Raw genomic sequence first — 11622 nt, forward strand, 5'->3', positions numbered from 1 at the left:
TGTCTTGGAGAAAGTTTCTTATCTCAGGATTTTCTTTATTGTTTTTATGATGATTTCTTGAAAGAAGTCATATTGGCATGAATCAAGTGAAATGTACTGAAACCATCAAGATTATCTGCCAGTGCAGTGAGAGAATTTCACAAAAAAGGTCTGGAAACAAGTTAAAATCACTGGACAGCTTGTTGTTTTTTGCAGCGTAACAAAGGAAGGCGATACTTTCTCTCTAAGATGACATGAAATCAAATAAATCACACATCCAACAATCATCTTCAAGTGAGTAAATAAGTTCAAGGAAGTAAGGAAATCAATTTAAATGGAGGCTTCAGTTTATGTTCTTCTGTCTATGCCAGCATGCTGACACCGCTGGTGTCATTTAGGTCGTACCGCTCGGTGTCCGCGTTGCACTGCATGCTGGGAGACCGCTTGGCGGGGCAGAGGAGGGCGCGGAAGTGTCGTCTGAAGGTCTCGGACAGGCAGGTGTAGAGGATGGGGTTGGCGCAGCTCCAGGAGTACGACAGCAGGACCACGAACTCGAAACCCTGCGCGAAGGTCAGGACCAGGTCGGTTTTGTACAGGGAGCAGAAGTTGAAGGCGTAGAACGGCAGCCAGCACACGCCGAACACCAGGACCACCGCCACCACCATCTTGGTGACCTGCCGCTCCAGCCGGTGGCTCTCGTGGCTCGCGGCGGCGGCGGCCCGGAGGCGCTGGGACCTCAGCGTGAGCAGCAGCGCCGTGTAGGACGCCGTCATGACGGTGAACGGCAGAGCGAAGCCCAGGACGAAGGTGTAGGTGAGGAAGCCGAGCCACCAGGCGTCGGAGCCCAGCGCCGGGTCCAGCGTGCACAGGCCGTCGCGCGCCGAGAAGTGAAGCGCCATGGGGAGGACGGCGAGGAGCGAGAGGAGCCACAGGATCGCCGAGACCGCCTTGGCGCGGCGCGGGGTCCTCCAGCGGGCGAACCGGAGCGGGTCGGCCAGCGCCATGTAGCGGTCCACGCTCATCACCGTCAGGCAGAAGACGCTGGTGAACTGGTTGATGCCGTCCAGCACCATCACCACTTTGCACGCCACGTCGCCGAACTCCCAGCGGTTCTGGAAGTTCTGCATGGCGATGAAGGGCAGCCCCACCATGAAGAGCCCGTCGGCCAGCGCCAGGTTGAAGATGTACACCGTGGCGGCGGAGGCCATTTTGTCCAGTTTCAAGATGGCGACGATGACCAGGGAGTTCCCGGCCAGGCCCAGGATGCAGACCAGCAGGTAGAGGACGGCGACGGCGACGCTGAAGCCGTCGACGTTGTCCCCAAAGTAAACATCCTGGTCCACGTAGGTGCTGTTATAGTTCATACCCGGGAAATATGAGGACTCCATTCTGCCTCAGCGCATCAGAATGAATGGTTGAAAAAGAAAAAAAAAGACTCAAAAAAAGAAATCAAAAACAGAGTAAATTCTTTAGCGCTCACAGCATCAACAGTTCGGGGGGAGAAAACATTGTCTGCTTCTGTTTAAATTCCTCTGCAAGCAGTTAGGCAGCCTGTTCACCCCTTGATTCCCCCGTCACACGAGTAAATATATCGAAACAAAGAGTAAACAAATCAACTCAAAAACCTGATTTTTTTTCACAAAAATAAAAAAAATAAATAAAACAATCAGCGCTCTAGGTTCAAAAAGCAGCCAGACTTCAGCGACTCCCCATCCACTCAAACGCTCTCCTCCCTTTCTTCTTTTTTTAAAAACCTGTCAAAGTTTATTCCTGTGGTGTAGTGAAGGCGGCTACTGCTTCCCATGTGCGCTCACACACACACACACACACACCTCCACACTCCTCACACACACACACACACACACACACACATAAACACACTCAAGAGTTCTGCCTGTGTGGAAAGGAGCAGGAGGGTCGGTCGGTCGGTCGGTCGGTCGCCTGCCTGACCGCTCTCTCTCCCTGGGAGCCCTTTTATATCTCTTCCCCCACAGTGTGAGGAGTGTGTCTGCTGCTGTGTGTGTGTGTGTGTGTGTGTGTGTGTGTGTGTGTGGACTTTACCCCCCCCCCCGTTCGTGAGTCTCCAGAGATTGCGATAAGCTCCGGCTTGGCTCACACCCCTCCGGAGCGCTCCCCAACCCCTCCGCTGTTATGCTGTTTCCAAGGTAAAGCCCGGCCCCATCTGCTACAATACTTTTGTTTTCATAACTCTCTCTCTCTCTCTCTCTCTCTACCTCCCCCTCCTAGTCTTTTTCCCTTTCTTCTCCCCCCCCCCTCCACCTCTGTTTGCTTCGTTCCCCCCATCCTTTTCTTCTTTCACCACACTCCCCTCTTTTTCTGTCTCCTAAGCTCCTTCACAGTTCAGTGGGGGGTCATACAATGAGCTGGACTACACACACACACACACACACACACACACACACACACACTCGTCGCTCGGGCCACCCACCTTTAAAACCCCAATTGACTTCCACTGAGTGAATCTGCTGACAGGAAAGCGAAGCCCCCTGTCTGTTTTGTCAGGGGTTTTGTTTTTTGACATTTGACATGGATGCTGTTTTTGCTTCTTTGTACCCCCAAAACTCCCCCCTCCTCCTCCTCCTCCTCCTTGTTTTTGTTTTTCTTACGGCTATCCATCCATCACAAAAGGAGGAGAAGATAGGAAGGAGGTGAAAGAGGACAAGATGGAAGAGAGAGGAAGGGACGAAGAGGGCGAAAAAGTGGAAAAGAGAGGATGGGAGACATAGAGACAGAGGGACAGAGAGAGAGAGAGAGGGGGGGGGTTTCTAGAAGATTAAAGACCGTAGATGAGTGATGACCTCTGTCCTGTTGCCTCTCCGACACGCATAGCTGGAATACTCCGGGACCGTCCCCCAAAATACCTCCAGCACACTCCACCACCCACATCCACACCGCCGTGAGCACAGCTTCCACCCATCACTCTGTCTTTTATCCACGGGTCGACGCTCATTTTTCCTTCGGACAAGTGGCGCCAAATTTTTCCACTTGTCCTGCGGGTGAACTTGTGCATCCGAGCTGGACAACGACTCCCGCGTCAGAACAAACATGATTCCTAGGGACGGGACGATATGCTTATCTCACGATACGTAATGCATGTGTATATACAAATATGTTTTCTGAGCTACAAATCTTTCTAGCGATGGCAATGTCTTGCTAGAATGTAAACAACAATTCAAAAATCTCATTACAAAGTGCAGATAATATAATTTGGATGGAGAGCTTGTGAAATTGTGATGGTCAAGCGTCTCATTTGTGATTACTACAGCAGAATAACATGGAGCTTATGTCACGATTCGTTCTTCTGTCCCACATTACGTATTGTGACATTTTTGTATTGCAGTATATTGAATTTCGACATATCGTCCCGTCACTAATGATTCCTGTATTCGCTCCCTCTTCGCCTCCTCATCTCTTTGGTTTTCTCTCGTTTTTCCTTTCTCTCTCTCGCTCATCTCCTCAGACTTGAGCATCTTGTCAGACAACCAATCAACCAATCACATCTTACACAGTGTAATAGTGTATAGACGTGCTACCAAAGTGCATACACACAATATTTGTCTCAGTGTGAACAACATTAACAAGAAGGACCTCAAGCATAGTATCAAATAAAAGACACGATAAAATACATGACAAAAACACACGACCCCCTCCTCTGCCACCCCATAAATAAAAAAAAGTGCAGACATCTATGGATGTAAGACTTAAAAACCCCAAAAGTACAAGAATAAAGTCAAAGTAGCAGATCACCTAATAAGACATGTGGTACAGTGACAGTGTAGTATCAAAATAGCGACTTGTTTCTTTGCCCCATGCAGTTGTTATTCTTTTTTTTCCTTGTCTGTTCTGGCAAGAGACAAATACCTGCCACTTATCTGACTATTTTCTTTCCACTTTTCTTCTGTCTCCTGGTGTAGCTATTGAAGATATTCCAATTTTTACTGCAGCCTCGCTGAACTCATGCCGCAATTTTGCTCCATCGTAAAGAGGGATGGTTCTGCGAAATCAGGTTTTGCTCTCTTTTCAGCTGTCGGAAGTTACAAGGGAACGGTCTGGAGCAAATACACTATATGTATTTGGTTGTACTGTATGACATTCAAGAGAGAGTTGTCTGCAGAGTTAATGCAGGATAGATGCAGGATAAATGCATGAAGAAGAACTTCTACAATGGCCGACGTGTGTAAACTCCCATGTTGAGCTTCTTTAATGAGCCTCAATTATCCTATTAATGAGTTTCCTTGAGTTCAGAGAGTGGGAGGTTCAGTTTCTTCATTTATGTATAGTCACATTCACACACACACACACACACACACACACACACACAAGAGGTTTTTCCATGCATGTGCACACACTCTTCAAAGCTGTTATGATGACAGCAAGGCTAATGTTTACTGTGGGATTTACCTTTTCATTTTCCAAGGCACTTACAGCACCGGATCCAAGAGCTCATTCATTGGATCCCACAGATTTCCACAGAGATTTCCGGAGACGCACCTTTGTTTTATTGCCCCGGATCTGCCGACCCCCAGCGCTGGCTTTTAACTGATCCCAATGAAGTGAAAAAATGCCTTTGTAGTCTCAGCTCCTGATTGGGTCGACGCTTAACGTCCCCCTGGAGACCGGCACTTCATAGAAACGAAAGCCACCGCTCTCCCGCCCCGTAAAACCATCACTCAAAACGTTCTGTTTCATGGAGCTAAATTTGGAAAATGTTTGGCAGCTTCGTATTTCACGGACAGTATTTCACGGCGGTGTAGTGGGCATCCCGACACATGAAACACGTCACATGGTAGAGAGCTGTGGGATCAACTGGATGACATCGCTCATAGCAATACAGAATAAATACAGGTCTACCTTGAACGCTTTGTCTGAGGTGTCCTTTCAATTTCTCTCCTCAGGTCTTATTTATCTTCCAAGGTCTTTCTTCACTCTTCACTATATCACATGATCATTCTACGGTTGTTTAAACGCTGCTTTCCATAATTAATTTGAGGTATTTGAAAAGAAGCTTTTAAAAGAAATCCTTGCTACTCCTCTCTTCAGGTCTTATTTATCTTCCAAGGACTTCTTCACTATTACATGATCATTGTTGGGTTATAGGAGTAGTTTTTTTTATATCTATTGTCAGATTGCTGTGGCTTTAAACCCTTGCACTCCTTACTAGTGGTTACTTGTAAGAAAGAAATTGAAGAAATTGCAGCTTATTCTACTCTTGCTCTCTTTGCAAGGCCATCAGCTACAAGCCTAAAATCTCAAAATATAAATTTAAAATGAAAAATACCTCAGAATGAAACACGAGGAGCATCTGCAGCTCGCGTGCAGTGATACAACTATTCCGGCAAATCGTATATCATGCATTGTTATTGTGGTTAGATGAAATTTCTGCGTGAGACAAAGCACATTTTCAGTAAAAGATGTTACAGATGGAATGCTGTATGGAATGCTTTCAACTTGCTTGGGAGGGAGAGGAAGCTGCAGACAAAAATGTGGAAACTCCAGATGTCTTCTCGGCTTATTTACTGTTTCTGGGAGTCAGCTTATTTTCTTCTTCTCTTTGTTTCCCGGCAACATTGACTAAAAAAGCCCAGAGTTACTCATGTGTAATAAAATCCTGCTTTCCTCTAACTACAGCAATGGAGAGAGAGAGAGATGTGTAAAGGAACGGGTGTTGAACGATCGCAGCCTCAGCTGCACTGGAGCATCTGCGTCTCCTTAATCAGATGGATAAAGCTGCCATAATGCTGTTGAAATACATCAGTGGATAGATGCATTAATTAACAACTAATACTGAGGTGCCCTGGAGTCACTTAATGGATAAGGCCGGTGTTTTTTAATGCATTGCTTACCGTCAACAAATCCTATGAAAATAACAAAATCAACAATGCGTTTGCTCTACTCCCGTTACTTTCTGACTTCCCACGTACCGTTTTTAGCCGTCAACCCGGAAGTCATTGGCTCCAATTGTAAGCTAAAAACCTTGAAATACAGCTCACAGAGACATAGTTTACATTTTAAAAACTGTTACCATGAAAAGTCAGGCTGTTGTAGTTATTACCAAATCAAATTCAAATGGGAACAAATTCTTCATTACGCCGGGGACTATTTTCAGTGCTACGGAACTACTTTCCTGAGATCGCAAAGTGTTTACAGCCGGCTTATTAAGTTGTTTGAGGAAAAAGTCGGCCGGCCCGGTGCATCGTGATGATGAAATATGTTGCCCAGAGCAACGGCATGGCTCTGTGACGTGTTTTTAATCGTTTTTTTAATACAATGGAGTTCTATGGCTGCTGGGACATGAGGCTGCATTGCGCACCGGCTACATGGACGAGACTTGCTGGCAAAACAAAATCATTGCTGATTTTGTTATTTTCATAGGATTTGATGACGGTAAGCAATGCATTAAAAAACACCGGCCTTATCCTTTAAAGGAAAAATCCCTCCTAAAATACTTTTCCACTGTTAAAAAACAGCTACTGGCAATGTATCTTGCATTTCCAATTTGTTGTTTGCTGTATTTTTCTTCTCCCTGTGGATAACTGGCCAAATGTAGGAGACCTGGTGTCATGTTGAGATATTTCCAGAGCAGCTACAATGGAGTTTGATATGAGAAAATGTTTCAGGATGTAAAACATCAGCGGTAAACGTCAGGTTTTGGTGTCAGTCCCTCAGAATCAAAGAGCGAGGGCTTCTTTCTAGAGCCGCCATTTTGCACCAAGAGACGTTCAACAATCATACAGGGAGAAATCCATCATAGGAGAGGAGAGAGACCAGTTTCTCCACCCACAGGAGAGAGACCAGAATGCAATGCAGCAGAGAGACAGGTTGAGGTTTGAGTCAGGGGTGCAGGTGCGATCATAGACACGCCCTAACGATCACAAACTAGTTGGCTATGATTGATGATTGACTGAATGCAACAAGTTCACACCCGTTCTCTGGGAGGTTGTTGAAAGGCATTCTGGGAAACGTAGGAAATCACTAACAGAAGTACACGAGGCAGGTTGAGGGAAAGTGGCTACACCAAAAAATTTAATTACAACACTTCACATCACAAAATAACTCCTGGAATAGATTGGACATCACAGATTGAAGATATCTGCCCCTTTTTGGATGAGCATGTGACAAATAAAGCTTTTGAATCTTTGAATGTAACGGCATCAGAGTATCTGAGGGTGAAGTTTTACTTTCAGCCGCATTTGCTCCAGTGGAGCCGCTCAGCTGCGGCTCACTGGTGTGAAAGTGTGTAACTGTGTGAGACAGAAGAGCGTTGCTGGAACAATAACATGCACGCTCTGTCAGCTTTCCCTGGATAAAGAAAGGCTAAAAAAATAATACTAAGAATTGCAACTGCCAGATTGGCTTTTAGAAATGAAAACAGCTTCTAAACAGTGTCTAGTTATCTCACTTATGTGTTTACCACTCTGACTCAACTATTACTTCTTATCACCATGTATGGCTCTGCAAAGTTGGTGCTATGCAGCTTGCAGGAAAACTTTCAAACTGTTTAGCATAAACTCCTGAGTCCATGTTTGGGAACCATGAAATTCACAAAATGTCTTAAGTAGGTCTAATATAACATTACTTTTTGCTTTACATTTTAGAAAATAATTTTAGAGTATAACAGCATGAGAGTAAATTAGTTATGTTATGTTTCTCCACTGCTAACATTAGCAGTGGAGAAACATAACATAACTAAGAAACTTAACTTAACTAAGAAACTTCACTTAACTTAACTTAACTTAACATTCTAAGAAATTAACTTAGAATGAAAGTTCATCTCCAGCAATTGCTGAAATCTAAAAATCAATTCAGTCACATCTTCGGCGTTGAGTAGGAGAGTCGTATCAGCGGCTGATGATCAGTGTGAGGGGTCAAAGGTCACGATGCTTAGGGATTACCGCTGAGAGGTCAATGAGGTTGGATAACAGACCAGCAGTTCTGGAAACTTCCACGATGGAGAAAGGAAAATTCCTGAGCGACATCACTTATCCCCCGACTCTGCTCCCTGTCAAAACACAGCGTGGACCACTCAGACGGAGCTGTGAAGTGCTTCAGATGGAAGATAAAGTCTATACGTACACACACACACACACACACACACACACACACACACACACACTCTAACACATACACACATGCACAACTCTCCTCAGACACTTTAAAATGCTTTTAGCATGTTTATGTTTGCCATCCTTTGTCCTGCATGTTCTCAGTAGGTATTCATATTATGCACTTTGCTGTCGCTTTTCTTCAACAGCTTCAAGATGTGACCTTCTTGCATTCTTGACAAAACAGTGAAATGGACTTGCAGTGTTTCTGAAATGAATACAAAACAAAAACAGTCCTGTTTCCAAGCAGCTCTTGAGTTATTCAGCAATAGAACAAGCTGCTGCTTCATGCTAATCAGGACCTTTTATGAATAAAGCCTATTCTCAGCAAGAAGGATGCAGGCATGGTGTGCATTATGTTTTCCTCATTCATCTTTTGTATTACCTTTTTATTTTGGGCAACAGGGGTCACTGGCTTCACTCTGCCCTCAGGAGGTTTTGCACCTCATTAACCTTTGCCTTTACACCAGAGTGTTTCAGTAGGAGAGGAACCTGTGGACTGAAGCAGCCAGAGATGCTGGCTGTGCTGGCTTTCAGGTGACATAACTCACCTTCTGGCGGCCATATTGGGGGGCCTCAGTTATTGGGCAACAGTGGCTGTGAACAGCTGATTGCGTTTCTAAACAAACAACTTGGATGCATCTTAGCTTCTGTGCTGTTTTTGACTGGGAACAGCTTTCATCAATAATACATCGGATCAATTCTGTCAGCTTGTTAGCTAGCTAACCATAGTATCTGGTCAGCTAACCATCACTGTCTTGTTGTTAACACATCTGATTAGCACACTAGCTAACATATCTAGTAGCAGCTAGCGTTAGCATGTTCACATTAACATCAGTGTGTTTGCTGGCTAGTTAGCTAGCTAACAGTTTGTTCAGGTTAACTGAGCTGACTCTTCTCAAGCTACAACTCAGAGTGTTTTGGAGTAGAGACTAGGGCTGAAGACAAGACAGTTTACTGTGTCACAGTAACCTACATTTGGAAACAAATCCACCTTATCACACTATTCACTTTTACTGAGAACGTTACTGACTGAATCTACAGACGCACCACAACAAGCTTGTTCAGTATCTCTTTTCCTAGCCTGTTAGATATTTAGCTGTTGTTTACACACAGTCAGTTCTCCAGTGGACCTCCATGATGGAGCCAGATGTGGCCGATATGAGATTTGTGATGCAACTGAAATGCCTCTATAGACTACTGCTGCTATAATGTTTTTCTGATTTACTGAACTTGTTTGGCAAGCCAACTGTACTAAAGCCAGTTGTACATTAATCCGGCATGTGTTGCTTCTCCAGAGCACAGGAAACAGCCTGATGTGGTTAAAGCACAATACAGTGGCTGATTACCTATGGTGTGTGTGTGTGTGTGTATGTGTGTGTGTGTGTGTAGGAGGGGGGCACTTTGTCAAACATCTAGGAGCTAGATTCTGCATAATGAATTTGTTATCAGTGGGATTGCTATTATGGGGGATTATGGGATTGGATTTCTATATTCCAGTTGTTATGACAGTTACTTACCTGTCTATTGACAATTGGAAAGATTTTTGATTGATTTTCTTTTTCTTTTTGTTTGTCCAGGATGAGACTAATTTGGATTCAAGGTCTTCTTCTACACAATATTGTTGTTCTAGTTTTGCTTCCAGGGTCACTTCTTCCAAAATGGCTGTCAAGCTAATTTTATGATTACATTTTACATTTTAGGTATTTAGCCTACTGTAGCTGACATTAAACGTGTAAAGGATAGATGTAAAACTGATGTAGAAGCCCTCATTTTTACTGCATGCTGGCTCCATCACTGCTGCACTCCACCCCAAACACAAACTGCATGCAAAGTTATTTCTTCTCCTTGCTTTGAAGCCAGTCAGACATTTGAGACACAAAGTTTTCAGCATACTAATTTTGTTCTAGTGCATCGCATTCGGGAAAAGCTGCAGTGGAAATGCAAATAGCATGTAGCAGATTTAATATGACACATTTGAATATCATTGAACCTCTCCCAAAGGGCAAAAACATTTCTCTGGGAATAAGCTTATTTAGTATTCAATTTTATGCCTCTATATCAATTTTTGAGCATGACTATAAAACAGTGAGGAATGTGTGAATACCCAATTTATCCTCCTTTAATGCAATTTTTATTCACTCTTAGGATTATAGATGCCAGCGTGTGTTCAATTCATTTAAACGGGACAATTTGGGGAGTCTTTTTTTTGGGGGGAGTTTTTTTTTTTTATGAATGAAGACGCCCCCACTTCTGCTGTCGAAAGAGTGATTGGCCAATAGGCTGCGAGGAGGGGCGGGGCTTCTGCTGTCATAGACACGTGTACAGGGAAGTAGGAAGTAAATACACAGTTGTCGAGGTGCCAGTGGAAACAGTAAGTAAACCTGAAACTTTTGCTACAATTTACAGAGAAAAAAACACTCGAGACGAAACTAAATTTCTCCGAGTGTGTGCGTGTTATTTGATAATGCGACAAAACGGCGTTTTAGCGGAATATAACAGCGCTATTTTGTAATAAAAAGCGAGCAAATTTACCTTCTTGTCCATGTAAATTAGCCGGTTTGCTCACATAGGGTCAGTTCACTTCTGTGTGTGCGTGTGTGTGTGTGTGTGTGTGTGTGTGTGAGAGAGAGAGAGAGAGAGAGAGAGAGAGAGAGAGAGAGAGAGAGAGAGAGAGAGAGAGAGGGAGGGAGAGAGAGAGAGAGAAGGGAGAGAAAGGAGAGAGAGAGAAAGAGAGGAGGGAGAGAGAGATAGGAGAGAGAGAGAGAAAGAGAGAGGGAGAGATAGGAGAGAGAGATAGGAGAGAGAGAGGGAGAGAGAGAGATAGGAGAGAGAGTGTGTGTGTGTGTGTGTGTGTGTGTGTAATATAACATAATTGTATTGTAAGACCAGACATACCAGACACTCTGCAGTGCCATTAAAGCAGGTTTCTACAGCTTATATTGCCAATTAATCCCAATATTCACAACACATAGATTGCATTTATGTGACTGTGAAAATGTCAGTTGCCAGTTAAAGCAACATTAAAGCAGCTTCTGCAGCTCATGTGTGTGTTAAATCCCAGTATTATTTAATGCATGTGATGTGTGAGCATGAAAATGTCAGTTGTCAATTAAATTTACATTAAAGTAGCATTCACAGCTCATTTGAGTGATAAATCCCAATATTCACAACCCATGCATTTTATTTATTGTTTTTTATTTATTGTTATTTATTTATTAACGCATACGTTTTATTTATGTGCACATGAAAATGTAATTTGTTGGTTATATTTACATACAGATAGCTTACATTGGTAATTAATCCCAATATTCACAACACAAACTTTTTATTCATATGAATGTGAAAATGTGAGTGTTCAGTTAAATTTACGTTAAAGTAGCTTCTGAAGCTCATGTGTGTGATGAATCCAAATGTTCACAACACATGCATTTTATTTACTGCATATTAATGCTAGTTATATTTACATTAAAGTGTCTTCTACAGATCGTGTGTGTGTTATAGCCTACATCCAAATATT

General features: G+C 43.6%; 2 protein-coding genes across 3 annotated transcripts in view; one reads left to right on the plus strand and one right to left on the minus strand.

The window, feature by feature from the left end:
• Window positions 1-341: 341 nt before the first annotated feature.
• On the minus strand, window positions 342-1367 carry LOC139918177 (somatostatin receptor type 2). Its single transcript, XM_071907476.2, has one exon. The coding sequence runs from the start codon at window positions 1365-1367 to the stop codon at window positions 342-344; it is 1026 nt and encodes a 341-aa protein (XP_071763577.1).
• A 9097-nt stretch (window positions 1368-10464) lies between these two features.
• The window catches only part of slc39a11 (solute carrier family 39, member 11), a 136859-nt gene continuing 135701 nt past the window's right edge, over window positions 10465-11622 (plus strand). For both annotated transcript variants that reach the window (XM_071907456.2, XM_071907457.2), the window contains exon 1: window positions 10465-10476. The gene's annotated coding sequence lies outside the window, so the exon portion shown is untranslated. The remainder of the gene's footprint in view (window positions 10477-11622) is intronic.

The sequence above is a fragment of the Centroberyx gerrardi genome, chromosome 20 (genome assembly GCF_048128805.1).
Source record: "Centroberyx gerrardi isolate f3 chromosome 20, fCenGer3.hap1.cur.20231027, whole genome shotgun sequence".
Taxonomy (NCBI): Eukaryota; Metazoa; Chordata; class Actinopteri; order Beryciformes; family Berycidae; genus Centroberyx; species Centroberyx gerrardi.

What these genes read in the sequence shown, in the direction of transcription:
- LOC139918177 (XM_071907476.2), bottom strand. Translation starts at nt 1,367, where the DNA reads ATGGAGTCCTCATATTTCCCGGGTATGAACTATAACAGCACCTACGTG.